This window comes from Zootoca vivipara, chromosome 3, assembly GCF_963506605.1.
Source record: "Zootoca vivipara chromosome 3, rZooViv1.1, whole genome shotgun sequence".
NCBI lineage: Eukaryota > Metazoa > Chordata > Lepidosauria > Squamata > Lacertidae > Zootoca > Zootoca vivipara.
In genome coordinates, this window is record NC_083278.1 from 54,350,268 (window position 1) to 54,370,504 (window position 20,237).

At 43.3% G+C, this 20,237-nt stretch overlaps 1 protein-coding gene across 1 annotated transcript in view; it reads left to right on the forward strand.

Moving 5' to 3' along the window:
• The window catches only part of NKAIN2 (sodium/potassium transporting ATPase interacting 2), a 460,737-nt gene that overhangs the window by 422,126 nt on the left and 18,374 nt on the right, over positions 1–20,237 (forward strand). The window contains exon 5 of the mRNA XM_035109229.2: positions 5,064–5,124. Within this exon, the coding sequence (XP_034965120.1) occupies positions 5,064–5,124 (61 nt within the window). The remainder of the gene's footprint in view (positions 1–5,063; positions 5,125–20,237) is intronic.

Genomic DNA, 20,237 nt, shown 5'->3' on the forward strand with positions numbered 1-20,237 from the left:
TAATGGCAATGTTGTGTCTGTAATCAGATTGGCATGAAGAGATCTCTGAAAGTAGGTTTTATCTTAGCAAGACAGCCTACTGTAACACAAATGTACTGTTGCATTTCATGCTTCAGAAGTGATTGAATCAATAATTGCATCATCCAAGAACTGGAATAAATTATTCATGCTAGCCATTTTGGATATTAACATACAAGGCAGGTGGAGACCTTGTGTAATCCTGATCCTTGTTTAGATGTGCATTATGTTAAAGTTGTGTACTCTTTGGCTATTAATGAACTAACATATACAGAGTTTGTGAAAATGTGACTCATCATTTTAGTTTTTTACTATCTTTCCTTCCCATTCTTTTCTTTACTATTGCCTGATATCTTTACCTGTCAGATGTGATCATATACCTTTTAACACACCTTTATTCACATAGTGTTTAGCGTGGGAATTGTGGTAAATTTCAGGTCTGCTAAGTGCGCACTGTATTAGCGGAAGCCAGATAATATAATAAATAAATGATTCCTAAAACTGTACAGCAGAATTTCTCACATTTTTCAGCCTAGTGAGCTTGGGGATGTCTCCCACCACTTTTCACTGCACAACTGTGCTAATTTAGCACTCTTGCCAATGGCTATGTTAGAAAGACGTGAACATTTTCTGCACAATGGCCAAAAGGCCAGAAAGTGCCATTGCTTTGCCGACCAGCCTCTATACACCCATCTAGGGCTGATCACCAGCTGAGAAATGGCAATGAAGAGGATGCTTCAGTGAGCAATTATAATTGGATCTATTTTGAGGCATGCTTGACAAGCTGTGCTGAGCCACAGCAGTGAGTCCCCTTATGCTGGTTGGGAAGTACTGTTCTACAGAACTCAGCTGGTGACTATGTTCAAAATGTGACTCTGCTATCATACACCATTAAAATGATCAGCCCTATCTAGTAGCTGCAATATCCATGCAGGGCTCCAAAAGAACAGGGATGTCCCATCCTGATGTGAGGAACAGCTTGGTCTGGACATCCACCTTGCTCATATGAAGTCTTCCAAGCATCAAAAAGAATAGAAGCTCTGCTTGTAGAGCACTCCATTTTAACATTTAGGCCCTATTGAGCTGTGAATCATTGTCAGCATTTTAAAGTGTTGAAGAAAACATATCCTGTAGTACTAGTTTTAGTAGAAATAAATGCAGGTGCAGAGAATCAAGTGATAGGAAGTTCTTCTGATCTCAGTAATATCAAAGGAAAGATCAAAATGGCAATTGATTTATAAGGAACAATTTCCCCTGATGCAATATGTGAAGCAGAATCATATACTGTAATACTACCAAATTTTGTTGGGTGAGAAAACAGCAGCTTTTAATTTCACCCCTTATTTTTTACCAGCACTTGGGAAATGTTTGTTCATAGCCCATAGCTGCCAAGTATCCCGTATCCGCCGGGAAAACCCCTTTTTTCTTACTGTTTCCCGGCGGTATCCCGTTTGGCGATAAATCCCGGCATTCTCCCTTAAATTCGCTTCTTCCCGGCGGCCATTTTTCTGGTGCCGCTTTGCCCTTCTATGGGCACCAGAAAATGGCGCCGCCGGCGCCGGAAGTCGCTTCCGCGCATGACCGGAAGTTGCGTGACGCGACTTCCGGTGGCGCTTCGCCCTTCTATGGGCATCAGAAAATGGTGGCGCCGGCGCCGGAAGTCGCTTTTACGTGTTTCCGGTCATGCACGGAAGCGACTTCCGGCGCTGGCGCCGCCATTTTCTGATGCCCATAGAAGGGTGAAGCGCCACCGGAAGTTGCGTCACGCAACTTCCGGTCATGCGCGCGCTGCCGATCCCGGATCTTTACAACCCGGACTTGGCAGCTATGTCATAGCCTTGGTTGTCCATCTACACAAGGAACCTAGGAGTGAACCCTATTGTAATGCATCTCCCACTCTGTGATACCCTGTAAGAACAAAGGGAGGTTAAGTGACACTGCAAACAGGGCCTGTGCACGTAGGCCTAGTACGATAGCGTTGTATACACTGGGGAGGAGATTGTGATCCTGGAGGTTTTTCTCATACTCTACTGCACTGATAGCCAATAATAATAATAATAATAATAATAATAATAATAATAATAATAATAATTTTATTATTTATACCCCGCCCATCTGGCTGGGGCAGATCATGTGCAAAATAGCCAACATGGTGCTCTCCAGAAGCTTTGGACTCCAGCTCCCATCATCTCCAGCCAATAGTCAGGAATGATGGGGACTGTAGTCCCCAACAACTGGAAGACACCAGGTTGACTACCTCCCTTTGGCACGAAGGGAATGTGCTGGAGCAACTGTCACAGGCTTCTATTGGAAATTCCTTGCGATACTACTAATGATGAGCCACACAGCCTAATTTCTTCACCATTTGGACAACTTCAAGATTTTAGATCTCGCTTTTTTATTCTTCAGTGAACATATACAGTGAGGGGGGAAAGTATTTGATCCCCTGCTAAATTTGCCCATTTGCCCTCTGACGAAGAAATGACCAGTGCAACAAACACTCTGTGAGGTGAGTGGGGCTGAGAGACTTCAAAGAAGTGTGACTAGCCCAAGGTCACCCAGCAGCTGCATGTGGAGGAGTGGGGAATCGAACCCAGTTCACCAGATTACGAGTCTACCAAATAACAACAGGAAAACACCCAGAAGACAAAAGTCAGAGATTGATGTGCATTATAATGAGTGAAATAAGTGTTTGATCCCCTATCAACCAGCCAGATGTCAGACAGATCTTCACTGTATGTAACGAGCTAAGATTAGAAGGACCTGCTGTAAGGGAGAGAGGTTTTACCTGTAATCCCAGCTCGTTACAGTACCTGTACAAAAGACACCTGTCGACAGAAGCAATCAGTCCAGCAGATTCCATCAAGTAGCCATCATGACCAAGACCAAAGAGCTGTCCAAGGATGTCAGGGACAAGGTTGTAGATCTGCAGAAAGCTGGACTGGGCTACAAGACTATTGCCAAGCAGCTTGGTGAGAAGGTGACAACAGTTGGTACAATAATTGGCAAATGGAAGAAACACAAAATAACTGTCAACCTCCCTCGGTCTGGAGCTCCATGCAAGATCTCATCTTGTGAAATTGCAATGATCATGAGATCATGAAGCAGCCCAGAACTACACGGGGGGAACTTGTCAATGATCTCAGGGCAGCTGGGACCATAGTCACCATGAAAACAGTTGGTAACACACTACGCTGTGAAGGACTGAGATCTTGCAGAGCCCGCAAGATCCCCTTGCTCAAGACAGCACATGTACAGGCCCGTCTGCAGTTTGCCAATGCACATCTGAATGGCCCAGAGGAGAAGTGGGTGAAAGTGTTGTGGTCAGATGAAACCAAAATCAAGCTCTTTGGCATCAACTCAACTCACCGTGTTTGGAGGAAGAGGAATGCTGCCTACAACCCCAAAAACACTATCCCCACCGTCAAACATGGAGGGGGACATACTATGCTTTGGGGGTGTTTTCCTGCTAAGGGGACAGGACACCTTCACTGCATCGAAGGGACGATGGACGGGACCATGTATTGTCATATCTTGGGTGAGCACCTCCTTCCCTCAGCCAGGGCATTGAAAATGGGTCAAGGATGGGTATTCCAGCATGGCAATGACCCAAAACACACAGCCAAAGCAGCAAAGGAGTGGCTCAAGAAGAAGCACATTAAGGTCCTGGAGTGGCCTAGCCAGTCTCCAGACCTTAATCCCATCAAAAATCTGTGGAGGGAGCTGAAGGTTCGAGTAGCTATACATCAGCCTTGAAATCTTACTGACTTGGAGAGGATCTGCAAAGAGGAGTAGGACAAAGTAGCTCCTGAGATGTGTGCAAACCTGGTGGCCCCCTACAAGAAACGTCTGACCTCTGTAATTGCCAACAAGGGTTTTGCCACCAAGTACTAAGTCATCTTTTGCAAAGGGATCAAATACTTATTTCACTGATTATAATGCACATCAATCTCTGACTTTTGTCTTCTGGGTTTCTGGGGGTTTTCTTCTTGTTATTCTGTCTCTCACAGCTACAATAAACCTACCATTAAAATTATGGACTGGTCATTTCTTCATCAGAGGGTAAATGGGCAAATTTAGCAGTGGATCAAATACTTTCCCCCCAACTGCTTCTACCTGTGGATTTTACACTTGGTGAAGTGCCATATAATGTTTGTTCTGCATCTGTTGGTAATTTATTGTGGCAGCATCTTTGTTTCATTTCGCCTATTCATGCACAAATTTTTGTTATGTATACTTGTTTTTAATGTTTGCCGATTTTATGTTTACTGTTGATAATTGTTGTATGTATACTTCTTAGAGTGTTCTTTTAATTAAATGGTTTATAGTTCTTAAACAAACATTTTTAAGTATTCAAAGCAATTCACATGCTTCATTTCGGTAACCCTATTATCAGCATTTTACAAATGGCAGAGGGGGTGACACAGATGAGTTGGGTGGCTGGCCCAAGAATTTGCTCATTCAGTAGTATTGTTTTTCCTTTGCCACTTTAATGTTTTGTTTTGTTGGGGTTTTTTTTTAAGATTCTTTGGCAGCTTGGCATTTCCTCCGCCCCTCTTCTTTTCTAGAATATGCAACCATGCAGATATTTATAAAGAGATGGGGCAGATCTCAACACAAGGCCATTTACTCATTCATTATATGCACATGGATATGATGCTATTGTTTCCGGATTCAGGCTTGCAGGAGTGCTATGGAAAGTATAATAATGTTAGGGTGAATTTTTTACAATGTGAAAAGGCCTTCACTGGGAAAGTGGGGGGGGGTATTATTGTATACTAATTTTCTATATGAATTTCATTTCTGAGTGAAAGGGAAAAAATGAGTGAATTTTTGAAAGAATTTTCCAGCATCGCAGCACACCAATGCAGCCATTATAGCTATCTATCACTGTGGCAAATGTATAATTATGTTAAAGTATTGCAATTTTCATAGCAAAAATAAATAAATGCAGGGAAGATTGTTTTTGTCTTATAAGCGCACACCATTGTTGAGAATTCCAGCCACTTTTACTGTATATCTAATTCTGTTCCCTTTTGTTTAAGCTGGCAGGATTCATCTACGCCTGTTATGTTGTGAAATGTATCACCGAAGAAGAGGACAGCTGTAAGTAATAAAGGTTTATTACATGCCAGTTGAAACTATTTTTTATATCATCCATCTCACTCATCCATCCCACTCCAATATCATTCTGAATACTTTGTCATACTGTAAAATGAGAAATGGGTTGGGGGCAGGGGGTAGAATATTTGAACTTAGGCCATGACAGTTCGGAGCAAATGGTGGAAATGATAAAATGCAGCTACAGAAAATAATTACTTTCTGAAATGAAACACTACAAAACAAAACTTCCTCTAAAAATACCGGTACTTCACAAAGACCATACTTCTTGCTTCTCATTCATCTTAATTCTTGCTCTACTAATGTGTGGGTAAAGTTCTTGTAAGGTTACTATTCAGATTTGTTGTAGTAGTTTTCACAAGAATAGAGTGCAACAGTTTCATTTCATGTTAGTTCATGTTTCTTCCAATCAAAAATAGACCAGGAAAGGGGTTAAATGCTTGGAGTTTCTCCTGGTTTGTTGTGTCTGAAAAACCCTGTTGAGTGGAATGAAGTACATAAACATAAGGCAGTGACTTTAGCTTATCTTCCTATAATCTTGCTTTTTACCTAATCACTTTTATTGTTTGGTTCAGTTTGCTATCAATATCAATCAATTAATCTTTATTTGCATTTTCACTGACCAGCATTTTCACTGACCAGTTTCTCCTGTATATATGAGCATATATCAATAGACAAACTTTATAAATAAATGTAAATATCATAGCCATACAAAAACATAGCCACTATAGAAATCAAAAATACACTTCCTGTTAAGAACAGTTTACTCACTCCTTTCAGTCTAGCAAACGCATGCTGGGGAGGAACAAACTGCAACCCCTGGCTTATGTCTGAACCAGAGATTGTGATTCATTTAGCTCTCAAACACAGATGATCAGTAACTCCCAAACAAACCTTGTCTTATCTCTGTGGAGTGAAACCAAGCACATCCCCTCTTTCAGACACAACACCAAGCCAGTGATTATGGTTTGTTTCTCTGCAGCACAAATGGGGTGCAGTGAAGAGGGTACAGTTGGCTTGTGTATGGTATATCAGGAGTGGAGAACCTTTGGCCCTCTAGATGTTCCTGACCTACAACTCCCATCAGCCCTGGTAAGCATGCCCAATGATCATGGATGATGGGAGTTGTAGTTCAGCAACTTTGTGAGCTGGTTTCCTGTGATCTCCAAATGTGGTCAATATTTCTCACACAGGGGTCAAGAAAGAGGAAGCTCCATGTTCTCTCCCCCTCCCCAATATTTATACACACCTTTACCTGTGTTGTTTCCCAACCTCTGCCAGAAGCAGCCATTTATGTGGAGCACAATGTAATGATGTCATGATACAGATAAGTATGCCTAAACGTAGGAAAGTGCAGGGGTGAAACTACCATGGAACTGCCATTTTCAGCAGCAGTCTGCTGAAGAGGTCATCTAGCTATATCCTGAATACATAAAAACTCAGTTTAGAATATTTCAGTAACCACCATAGTTCCAACATTCTGAAATTGCACTAAATTTAAGCAAGAGAAATTTAAGGAACTATATGGATTTAACCACATGTGGTTTTCTCGTTATCAAACCAAAATTCTTTCCATGTTTGGGGACAGAATACATACATATCTTATGGTCACAGTGGTGATAGAAAAGCAATGCAGGAGGGTGTCTAGATGTGTTGGCATCATCTGCCAGAGCACCATGGTAATCCCTGGGTCCTACTTGCTCTGTAGTCAGTGAGGTAATAATGGGGCTTTCAAGTTTCTTTGTGACAAATTAGAGTAGAGGAAGCCAGAGAATAAAGAAAATAGACAAGACAAGTCTGGGTGCTTCTTTCTTTTTGATGGGATCCCTAATCCATGCTAGCAGTTTAAACAGCAGCACTTCTTTACAAGGTTGTTTGCATTTGAAATTAAAATGTAAAATGTTGCATTTTAGCTGGCTGAAGATGTTTTGTTGAAGTTCAATGCACAATGCATTCTGCAAATTGAACCTATGCAGTCAGAAGTAAGCATCACTGGATTCAGTTGAGCTTATGGTTGGCTGTGGTGGTTTTTGTTTCATAGTTGAGCTTATTAAAAAAACAACCAATGCATAGGATTGCAGACATGCTCATCCCAATAAATTTGATGTTATGTTATGTACTGTAGCTGCTCTCTCTGTGCGTGTTAAGGGAATAACACATCCAACGTCATTTTTAGACTTTCCTTGGAATATGGCTATGAGGAGAAGCTTTCATGATATATTCCTGAACTTCAAAATTTATCACTACACCACTGCTTAAGGCTGCTCTTTTCCTCTCTCACATTTTACATGCAGCCTAGGGTTTGCTATGAGGAAATTCACTCTCAACAGTAGTTCAGGGTCTGACATAAAACATCATGTTTTAATGATCAGAGAATGTGCCAGTGTGTGCAGTCTGAATTGATTTGTCTTTCTGTTCAGTTGTTTACGTCCTGACCTGTCTTAAAGGTGTAGGGCAAGTAACCAACATGCTTTCAATTATTGCTATCCATATGGATAATATTTCAGTAGATCTACTGATCAGGATTATGACTTGTCTGGGCACCATCCTGCATGTCTGCCATGAGAATGATGTTTGCCAGTTTCAATCTCTTGGTTACCTTCATTTTCCTATAAAAATTAGATGATGTGGAGTTTCTGGTGCCCAGAACATGCCCAAATAATACATTAAATACAGTGGTCTGCGCTTGTTCAAAAAGTTTATATTCCATAGCTAATTTGTGGCCCTCCAGATATTGTTGGGCTACAGCTCCCATCATCACTGACCACCTTGTCTGGGTCTGGTGAGAATTAGAATCCAACAACAGGATTACAGGTTAGCCACACCTGCTACAGAACTTCTAAGCCGGGATCCATAGCTGCCCCACCTTCCATGGCCCACTTTGACAGGGCCATGGAAAAGGCCGCCAAATTCAAAAAGTGCTGGATCAACTGGAAATACTCAGGAGTAGAGTTAGAGCGCACCCCCAGTTATTCCTTTTTTGCATGGTCCTGTGGGCTGACCCATCCCAATCCCATGCCTGATGTCAGATGGTGTCATGAGATAGACAGGAAGGCATGTTTTAGGTCAAAACATGCCATGGGTCAAATGTGGAGGCCTGGTGGCTACAGGACACAGGTTCCCCGGTACTATTTTAAGGGTTAGGGTTAGGATTCAACTGAGTAGATGCACAGAAGGGAGGGTCATGGAAAGTGGATGGAAAATAGCAAAGGGTAGCCAAGGTATCTAAATAGGATATAAATCTCTATGAGAAATTCTGTGGAAGTAATAATGGGGGAGAGATAAGAGACCCATTAAGGGAATAGGAAACCCAAGGTCTGTGTTGCCCCAGTCCCTTTCCTTCTGCATCACTCTCTGTTGATATTGATATCGTAAAGCATTTGTCTTCCTAAAGTCATTGGCATTATTAGCTGCAGCAATTTAAAACCACTAAAATGTCAACACCTATCTTTCCTGGGTGGGATATAATCTTTCCCAAGCATCTTGTTTGTGTGTTTTGTTTTTTTTGGGAAATCTTATTAGAGCTACATTTTCTTAAAATTGCACAGTAATTCTATTACTTTGAAATATTCATTTAATCAGTTTAAGCTCTCTAGCAATTTGACTCCTCTAGTACAAGCTTTATGTCAGGAAATTCCAACAATTCAATATGTTTTTTTGAAAACATCATTAAATATTTAGTTACTTAGTGAAAAGCTCTCGAGGGTCATCAATAAAACAGCAGCCTTGTGGGATTTGTAGGTTACATGAAATTAAAAGAAGAGACTTGCTATTCACTGAATTCTTTCCCTCCGGGCTCTTCTCTGCCTGAGGAAGAAGGGCTGATGCAAACCGGGCATTCAGAAGACACGGCCATGACTGTCTAGAGAAGCACAGTGTGGTTGGCCATGGAAACGCCAACTTATCTCATAAGAGCAATGTCTTCTTTCAATGTTCATGACTCCATCTTTGGATGTACACACTGGCTTCCCCCAAGCAGCAATATTTGGCTTAAAGCGGAGGTCAGGAAGGGAGAATCCAATGCAGAGTTTTTGTTGCATTTCAGTATTTTGCATTAATGCTTGTTACTCTGCATCACCTCCCTTGCTTTCTTCCCCTTGTTTTATTCGAAGCAAACACCCAAAAAATGGCTGAACTACTAATGCCACAATTACTATTATTAGAAAACATGATCTGTGCTTTGTGTGGCTTCTATCCTCCTTTTCTACTATGAAATCAGATCTTGAGGAATACTTCACCTTGTGACTGTTGCGGTGAATGACCTTAATAAAAGTAGTCAATAACCAAATATCAATTTATTAATGAATTAATATATCTATAAAGAAAGGTCTATCTACTGAGTTCAGTTGGGCTTATTCCCAGGTAAGTGTTTGTAGGAGTATATTTCAATGCTGCAATCCTATATATACTTTCTTGGAAATAAATCTTATTGAAGAGGTATATTAGAACCAGGCCCTGTGGAACGCCCTCCCATAAGATGTCAAGGAAATAAACAACTATCTGACTTTTAGAAGACATTTGAAGTCAGCCCTGTTTAGGGAAGTTTTTAATGTTTGATGTTTTATCAACTTTTTACTATTCTGCTGTGAACTGCCCAGAGTGGCTGGGGAAACCCAGCCAGATGGGTGTGGTATAAATAATAAAAGTAGAAGTAGTAGTAGTAGTAGTAGTAGTAGTAGTATTTCAGAGTAACGTGATTAGGAGATGGTTAAACACTGCCAGCCTAAATTCACTTACTGGAGAGGAAGTCCTATGAAAATCAGTGTGACTTGCTTCAGATGTAGTAGATCAGACAGAAAGGTAGAACATTAAATATTCTGATTTGTTTAGTTCCTACTTGCTGATCCATGCCTTGCTGATTTCTTGCTGAACATGTTCCAGGACACTAAATACCAATATCTGTTAATGTGAATGCTCAATATTTCTTGGAAATCAATACTAGGTTGGGTTAAAATGCTGTTAGAATGTGGATTTATTCCAGCCATTTAAGCCACACCTTATAGTGAAGCATGCATTTTAATCCATTTAATGCATTTTAGTGCAGACCTAGTAATGTTGTTTATTCCACATAAATGCATGTTGCACATGTGACATCAGAATTTATCAAGTATCTTTTTTTAACTTACTGAATATTGCAATATTGTGCTATTCATGTTCTAAAAACAGTGCATTCTAATGTTGCAGTAAAGATGCAAAGTTGTTGTATTTTCTGTCTTTAAATTTCAGTAACTGATAGCTGTACATCTCACACCCTTCAGACAACTGATCCAGGGACAGTGATTGCATGTGGCAGCAGGCTCTGTTCTGAATTTATGCATGTTCAGTGGAACAGGAACACTCACCTATTTAAAATGCTGAGTTTGATATTTAAAGCCCTTGATGGGGCACGACTTTGGCTCCAGGGGAAAGGGTCTTTTCAGTGTGGCACCCCAGCTGTGGAATGATGGCATTGCGGCACCTAAGACCTTTTTATTATTTCCAGGCTTTTAAAGAGCTTCCGGGTGGCAGCTTAGGATTGTAAACATTGAACTATCACAAACTAATCATTGACAAGAGACTTTATTATTACAGGTTTTTTCCTGGAAAGGGTTCATCTTAATTAAGCATGGGAAAATACAGGATGACATTTTAATGACAATGACAGCATGTAGATGAAATAAATTGCATGCTTGAGCAGCACCTTTCTGAAAAGCACCCTTAATTTCTATCCTTTGTTTTTATACTGTTCGGTTTTTTTTTGTTGTTGTTGTTGTTTTGTTTTTCCCCCAGACTGGTTTTATACTGCTGTTTTATGTTGTGGTATTTTTACATTATTGTTTTAATTTGTTTGATTGTGATTTAAACTTTTTGTGCACTGCCCTGAAAGCTAGTTGAAGGGGAGTACATGAAATAATAATAATAATAATAATAATAATAATAATATGCCCACACAAATTATATGAGAGATTGGGCATATAGCACTGGGTCCCCAGTGTTAAAGACAAACTCATGTGCAATTGGTTTGTCTTTACACTGCCTGTGTATTCTCACATTCTTCTGAACCCAAGTAAAGTAAGAGATGGAGCTTGCTGCTTTGAGCCTGCTCCTTTCTCCCAGACTCTGGATCAGTTGTCTCTAGAGGGCTGCTTGTGTTTATACAATGGTGTATATACATTTACTTAGGCTTTTCCCTTCACACTTCTTTTGAGTCTTTGATCTACTCCATAGTTGGTATTCCAGACTTTTATACAATGTCAGTGCTAAATGCCCCACGCAGTCAGCCAGCCAGTAGGACATAGGCTGAAAAATAAACAGTTGAACACTGGACTCTTTCTTTAAAAGCTGTAAAACTAGGATGCAAAAGAGAGATACAGAAATAGACAGCAAACATTGCATTGTCAGGGGAGTAGTTTGTTATATGGATCCATGTTCCTGTTTTGTATGCATTTCCTCCCTCCCTTCCTCCTCAGGGATCCTTTTATGTGGCCAGAATAATTCAAGATCATGCAGAATTTGCAGCCTAACAAACTAGAATGCTCTGAGATTACTATCGCTTACATTGTTTTGGTCCTATAAATGGTTCCTTGAGGCACAGAAAAACCAAACCAAATGTATGCATGTATTTGAAGCTCTAACACAATTTCAAAAGCTTGAATATTTTCCCCAGCTGTTCAGCAAGCCTTTAATAAGAAAACATGATGTTGGGGAAAATGAGAACGGTTATCGGAGCAATCCTATACTCACATAACCTCGGGTCTGGAGATATACTGCCACTACAGCCAACATATCTAATGTTTACTAAGTCCAGGTGGGGAGGGGAGGGTAAGAAACACACAACTGGAAAATTCAAAACAGCATGAAAATGGCAGATATAAACCCAGTGTCCAAATGAACACTGCCAAAGCCCTCCAGTCATAAACAGTATCATCTATGGCACCCACATGCTACCCAAACGCAGTGGCAGAGCATATACCCACACTGCCCAGGGCATGCACATTCCCAAGAGGTGCAGAGGGTGCCCTCCTAGGTGTGGGATAGCTGTGCACGCACCCACCGATCCCGCTTCCTTCCTCTCCTCTTCCCGGTCGCCTGCCTCCTTCCCTCCTCTCCCCTGCCTGCCTGTCTCCTCCAGCCAGGAGCACAGGGCAATGGAGCACCATCCACCCATCACTCCTGCACCTACCGCCAGCCATCAGGGGAAGGCACAAGCTGCTGTGCTGCACTCCCAGCTGGAGGAGGCAGGCAGGCAGGGGAGAGGACAGGAAGGAGGCAGGTGAATGGAAAGGGGAGAAGAAGGAAGCAGCTCAGCAGCCCCCCCCTGCCCCTTCCCCCCACGGCTCGCGGTAGGCGTGGGAGTCTGAGTCACGGGCGGGCAGAGCACCGAATGTCACGCCCGCTTAGGGATGACTCCCGGAGCGGTCCACGCCCCACCACCACCACCTTTCTCTGCCGGTGCCCATACGTGGAAGGAGCCAGAAAACTGTTGGCAATGGGGGGGGGACACACTGCAATTCATTGCATCACTATACAGCATACAAGATGGTGCTGAAGCAACCCCACACCATCAGCCCCAGTGGCTTAGCCAGCAATGACCCTGCTACTGCTAGGCAATCCCCATCTCTATAGACAAGGGTTAAAATCCACTTATGTTCCTCTCATTTACTCTTTTTATGAGCACAACACACACAGCCTCCAGTGGCTCACTCTATAGGTCCCAGGGTTGGGAAGCAGAAGAGTTCAAGCCCCAGCAAGGGAAAAGGAAAAATGTGGCTCAATTCTTCTCTTGCATGCCTGGCTTTAAAAAAGAAATATCATGGCACCTCAAACTTACACTGCAGGCTCCACAGAGCAGCTCCCTAACAACTCAGCCACAGCAGTAGGCATCAAACACCTCCTAGACTGGAGTATCCTATTTTTCTGCTGCCCTCAGCCTCAACCTCAGGAGTGCAGAAGCTGTGAGATGAGTCCTGGTTGGATAGAACAGGCCATGGTTTCAATGCAGGGGATACATTGTTCAAAGCCAAGGTATAACACCAAACCCCAGACACACCTGAGCCAATTGAAACACCACATGGACCCAATGCCCACCCCATTTGGTCCATTCCTGGCAGCCCATGTGACCAATGGAACCCTGCCCTGATATCTTGCCTAATAGGCTGACACTACTAGGTAGGATCCCAGCAGGTAACATTTTCTCCCATCTCCATTTTCTCCCACATCCTCAACTCATAGCACCCTTGCAGCAGCCTTCATTCCACTTGTGCTCCCTGATACGCCTGCTCCCTTGCTGTCCATGTGTCTGACTGAGCAAAGAGGGAAGAGAGTCATTGCCCCTAGCCTATCAAGCTCTAGATCCAACCTCACAGTCCCATGCCACTCTGGCATGGGGTGCCTAGTAACGGGAAGGGGGGGGGGAAGAGTAGCAATTTCATTGTGCTCATATGGAGGATCCAGAAAGGGGAAAACATATATGTGGAGTTAGCACTCCCTCAGGGCCCCTGTGTCTTGGACAGTGCCTCAACAAACAGTGAGGGTGGCAAGTGCAATGTCCCCTATGGCATCTACTAAAACAAGTAGATTAACAACCCCATGGAGGAACATCCTAGAGCACGGGTGTCAAACACAAGGCCCGGGGGCCAAATCCGGCCCGCCAGACCTCGTCATGTGGCCCGCCGAGCGCCCCAGCCAGCGGGACCCAGCAGCGGGACCTTGCTGCTCAAGCGCCGCGCCGACAAAGCGCCGACAAACAGCTGGGGCGGGGGGGTAGAAAGGCGACCGGAGCAGCGCTGCGTGGAGCGCCCTGAGCCACAGCAGGAGAAGGAGGAGGCAGCTTTGAATCCTCCTCCTCCTGCCACGGCTCGGCGCCTGGAAACGGCTGCTGCTGTTGCTGCTGCTGCAGCACAGACAAAGCACCCAGCAGCGCTGCGTGGAGGAGGATTCAAAGTGCTACAGAGCACTGCTGCGTCCCAGAGGCTCGGGACTCTCCGCACGGCGCTGCCGGGCACCGACCCGGCAAGCCGCCTCCTCCTCCTCTTGCCTCACCTCCTCCTTCTCCTGCCGCGGCTCAGCCTCATGAACGTGAGCTCAGCAGCGGCTCAGCCTCACGAACGTGCAACTCTGAGGCTTTACGCACTTCTCCTAAAACGGACACCCGCTGCCTCACGCTGCACGGGAAATGCTTTTTGCCCCTGGGTCCCTTCGCGCTCTTTTCTGGCGCTGAATCAAGGCGGCGACCCCCCCTTCCCTTTCTTTCTTCCTCTCTCTCGTTCTTATTCTTTCTTTCCCTCTCCTTCCTTCCTTCTTTATCTCTGTCTTCTCTCCCTCTTTCTTTTTCTTTCCTTCTTTATTCCTTCTTTCCTACTCTTCTTTCTCTCACCTCTTTCCTTCCTCTCTCCCTCCTGCTCCCTCTTTTCTTTCTTTCTTTCTTCCTTTCTTTCTTTCTTCCTTACTTCCTTCCTTTCTTCCTTCCGTCCTTCCCATCTTTCTTCCTCTCCCTCATTCTTATTCTTTCTTTCCCTCTACTTCCTTCCTTCTTTCTCCCTTTCCGTCTTCTCTCCCTCTTTCTTTTTCTTTCCTTCTTTATTCCCTTCCTTATTTCCTACTCTTCTTTCTCTCCCCTCTTTCCTTCCTTCCTCTCTGCCTCCCATTCCCTCTTTTCTTCCTTCCTTCCTTCCTTCCTTCCTCCCTCCCTCCCTCCCTCCCTCCCTCCCTCCCTCCCTCCCTCTCCCTCTCCTCAGAAACATAGTTTGCTGCTTTATACTTCTGGCCCTTAAACCCTGGAACCAGGAGAGCAGCTCCAGTGAGTCAACCTCAGCCAGTCCCTTTGGTGAAGGGTGGTGGCTCACTGGCAGAACATCTGTCCTGCATGCAGAAGGACCCCAGCATCTCCAGGTACCAGTAGCTCTGCAAAGCTTGAAACCCTAGCGAGCCTCCACCACCCAGTGCAGTTACCAAAAATCATTTTTCAATAAATTGTACAATAATTGTACATTTGAATATCTACTTGCCATTATTCTGACTATGTTTCTGCTTTCAGAGCTAGTTATTACTTACATTATTACAAAAAACAGTAATAATTGAATGCAGTGACAATAATTTATGATAATAAAGAGTGGACACATAGTCCTACAGATACAACCGGCCCTTTGAGGGTGACCAAACTGCTGATGCGGCCCCCGATGAATTTGAGTTTGACATCCCTGTCCTAGAGCATCCCAGTCACTGCTGCTAGTTATGGGGTAGGTCTCATCTGCATGGAATGGGGGTGAGAGCAAGAGGGATAAGTGGGCTTCCAGACAAGCTACTTATCGAGCATTCGTTCTGATTTGCTTGCAGGTAGATGGCTTTTGGTGTTCATGAATGCTCATAAATCTTTGCAGGTAGATTAGATGGCATTGGATGAAAGCAACTGTTATGCCACACTGTCCAGTATATTATATCACTTTCCTTATTGCAAAAAGCCCAGTCATTTGGGTAAGTGGGTTCATTGCACAAGACCTCCCAATCAGCTCAAGTTGTGCAGTCTGAATTTGCTGGTATGTGTTTGCATGCCACCTGAAAATGGTGGTTGTCTGGAAGTGCCAGGAGAGCAAGAAGCAGCAGGAAGCAGTTGGAACACATGGTCCCTGAACCTGAGTACACAGTAGATGTTTGTGAGGGAAGCAGAGATCCAGTGGATCCAGGGCTACCTCTACCTCATCCCCCTGCCTCACCTCAGAGCACTTTCAGGAGTGCTGAATGCCAACTGCTGTCAGTGGTAGATATTTGCCTGTGGAGCTTTCCATGGCCACAGCAGAGGCTTCCTTAGCAAGCATGGGTGTGCCACCTGCAGACCTTTCTGCCAGAGGCAGAGGCAAAGGCACCCACCTATTCTGTGAATTAAGATTGCTTTGCCCATCCTAATGTTTGCAGAGCCACAAACAGACTAGCCTTGTCACAGACATAAGCAGACACCTTGATTTGTTGGCATGGTGTAACTGTGAGAAACCTAAACTTAAAGCTCAGCTGAGGTGCAGCTGGTTTAAATAATAGCAAGCAATTAGGCTGAAGACAAAATCAGCGGTGGCATTTTATAATTACAATTAATTTAAAGGTTAATTTCCTTTGGTGCTAAAATCTTATTTAAAACATTTACCAGGAAAGGAAATTAGGATGTTACTATTAAGATGCATGGAGTGCTTCTGGGAATCCATGCCTATTATCAGTAGAAAATTAGGTTAGGCTCAAAGTGGGAATTTCAATTCATTTTAGTGTATAATAGGTGGCGATCAGGGCCTTGAGTTGGTGGGTTTTGGTTAGGGAGACTGTAAGATTTGCATTTCTTTTGTTTGAGGGATTAATTGCAAATGTTTTTAACAAAGGGGCTGGTTTAATACGTGAACAAGCACAACATGAAAAGAAAATTGGTTATGGATTGCTGCCTTCCTAACTAATGAAGTTGATGTTAAGGAAATCCCTGAGAGACATAGTTGTGCTATGAAAAAATATTAATAAATAGATTTACACACTGAAAGTGGTGCTGTCACTACCTTCCTATATGTTAATTTTCCTTTTCCCTTATTACCTGGTCCATCCCTCCCCGAACATCCATCACCATCTCCTAAGGGAGCTGCCAAGCCTGTGTTTCAAATATGTCTAAATAATAGTGGTGCTTTGATGCAAGAAACGTTTGCATTGGTGTCTCATCATCATAACAGAATAGTGTTTAATAAAATCAATTCCTGATCACTATAAGCAAAGAGGGATTGTGATCACCATGAATTTTATTATGTTTTATGTTTTTCTTCATCTGTCATAGTCTTATTACATGAATTAATTTCTAAAATGACTATTTTTTAATGGCAGGGGAATCTTCAGTAGAAATAAACCACAGCCTTGAATGGTTGGCTGGATGGTTACATGGGAGCCAGTTGAAGTTAAATCCTTCGAAGACAGAGGTCCTTTGGCTGGGTCAGGACGATATGGGGTTGGGGGGCCAACTCCCATCTCTTGCGGGGGCACAATTAGTGCCAGTGCCATCCGTTAAGAGTTTGGGTGTAATCTTCAACACCTCCCTTTCTATGGAAGCGCAGGTTGCAGCCATAACAAAGGCGGCATTTTTTCATCTCCACCAAGCTAAGCAGCTCACCCCTTACCTCTCTCTCCCTGACCTAGCCACTGTGATCCACGCAATGGTCACCTCCAGGCTTGATTATTGTAACTCACTCTTCATGGGGCTGCCCTTGAGACTGACCCAGAAACTCCAGCAGGTGCAGAATGCCTTAGCGAGACTCCTTGCTGCAGGATCACATTCAGCTGCACTGGCTCCCGGTGGAGTACAGGATCAGGTTTAAAGTGCTGGTTTTAACCTTTAAAGCCCTATATGGCCTAGGACCCTCGTACCTACAGGACCGCCTCTCCTGGTATGTCCCACAGAGGACCTTGCGGTCTTCAAATAAAAACATCTTGGAACACTCTGTGGAACACTCTGTCACAAGAGACTAGGGCCCTACGGGACTTGACATCTTTCCGCAGGGCCTGCAAGACAGAGTTGTTCCACCAGGCTTTGGCCAAGGCACAGTCTGACCCCCTCTCTCCTTCTGTAATCCTCACAGAACTCTAGCCCAATGGTTGCCATTAATTTGATTCTGAATTGATTTTAGAATGTATTTTAATTTTTAGAATGTATTTAAATTAGTTAGTGTGGTTTTATGTACACTGTGCTATTTTTACTTGTTGTTAGCTGCTCTGAGCCCGGTTTTAGGATTGCAGTAACTGGGAGATTTCATTAACCTGATTAATTTGCCTCACTCATTTCTGCTGTTATTCCTCATATTGTGCCTAGCTGGTACCGTCATAACAATAACCAAATGCAAACTGTGATGTAAAGCTTGGAAGTGTATTGGGGATTCCAAACCAGGGTTTCAAAGAATATTGGTGTAATGCCAAACCAGGGTTTAGGCAGGCAAAAAGAATACATATGGTCTAAAACAGGCATCCTCAAACTGCAGCCCGCCAGATTTTTTGGCCTACAACTCCCATGATCCCTAGCTAACAAGACCAGTGGTCAGGGATGATGGGAATTGTAGTCCAAAACATCTGGAGGGCCAAAGTTTGGGGGTGCCTGGTCTAAAAGAAGAGAGATGGGGGTGCAATACCACAACCTGCTCCTGATTGCTAAACCATGGCTAACCTTTGGGTAGCATTACATTGCAGCAGCCCTAGGCAGCAATTCTAGGATTCCAATCTTCTGGGTGATATAAGCCCACATCCCCATGGCCACAAAAAGTTATGCATCTCCCACTACATAATGCTTTATTTCTCATACCCTTCATCCACCCCGAAAAATAACTTTTGAAAACTTAATGGGCTAATGCAGCTAAAGTAGCATCCAGTTCTTTGATAAATATTTCTTTTAAAATGCACTGCCTAGCAAAATTCTATTTCTCTCAAACTCTCATCTGAGTTTTGGCCTGCTAAAATTTACAGCTGAATACCCGATGATGGGAGGAAGAATGGCCTACTGGCTCCCTGGAGCAAACCAGAGTATGTATTCCTTTAAAAATTTGAATGTTTTCTTAGAGTCTCCTTTGTTCAGGAGGTTTGGTTGGGAGGGGACCCTTGCAGGGCTTTTTCTCTAGTGCTTCCTGCCCTGTGGAATCAATTCACCTCTGATATTTGCCTTAGTTTGACCCTTCTAGTAATTCACAGGCACTAGGAGACATGCTTGTCTGGAGTGTTTTTGAAGGGATTTTATGTCTTCTGTTTGCGGGGGAAAATTTAATGTTTGACCTGTATGTGTATTTTTATTGTCTTTGGTGCTGTTCTGTTGCCTTTATATAAGCTGATTCTTTGGTAGACAGAACGGGATAAAATGTTTGCATAGATTATATGTTTGCATGTATATATTGTTGTCTGCCACCCCAATCTCCAAGTGGTGTGCAATTCCAGGGGTTCCTGGTGCTTACACCAGGGTTCAGTGTCATTGTAATGAGGGGCAGCGGAGACTGCGATGTCTTTATAATACATGGCTTATTTACACATATATATAACCTGAGGCTACAATGGAGGGTCTCGCAGCATTAACACCCCAGAAGGACTTGCTTCTCCCATCATCACAGCAGAAATCCAGTATGACTCTCCTCAGGCTTCTGCCTGCAGCCTGCTTCTTACCAGCTCTCACAAACACTAGACTCTGGCCTTCTCGCTACCAGCCAGGTGAGGGAAGGAGCCCATCCATTTGCCCTCCAGCACAAAGATTTGTACTTGGGGTCATTACCAAAATATTGCACAGAGGTATTAAGTAACTGGTCTATGCCTCAAAGTGACCAACCTCTTTTTTACACACACACTTTCTTTCTTTCTTTCTTTCTTTCTTTCTTTCTTTCTTTCTTTCTTTCTTTCTTTCTTTCTCTCTCTCTCTCTCTCTCTCTCTCCCTCTCTCTCTCTCTCTCTCTCCCTCTCTCTCTGTGCTATCCTTTGAAATGTACACTCATCTGAATTGTGTAATGCAGGTCTCCAATCAATTACAAAACTCTATTCCTGTATTCCTACAGTGATTTGATTTGCGCTAAGACATTGATCGATTGCTTAATTTTATTGCAAGAATTGTAATTATGAAAATAAGTATCCCTTTGACCATAATATATTCAACTTTTTCATACATTTGATTTTAATTTTGATTTTATTTGATGGACTGCTTTATTTTTGTTTGCTTTTTGAACTGTGTTCATGAGACTCGGGGGCTTCTTGAAAGTGTTTTTAGGGTTCCTCAGTGAAATCAGTAATGCTGTAGACAAACCTCCCTGAAGGACAGCTGGCTCTGTTCACAACTTATCTTGCCCTGTAATCTGAGAAGTTAGGAGGATGTTTGGTGTCTTCCAGAGCACTTGTAGTTTATATGGGCAACACTGAAGTTCAAAAGAGCTTACCAGTGCCCTGCATGAATTGAGTGTGTACCCTAGGACAAAGGCCAGGGTTCTCTGTGGCACACAACAACTTCATGGGAGATTGTCAAGGGCTCCTCTACAGCCAAGTCAATAGGGAAATTGCTTTAGATTCTGTCTCACTTTTGGTCCTCAGAATTCTCCTTCTCCTGCTGGAGTTTTCCTCCATTTATAGCAGTTGTATCTCTCTCTTTC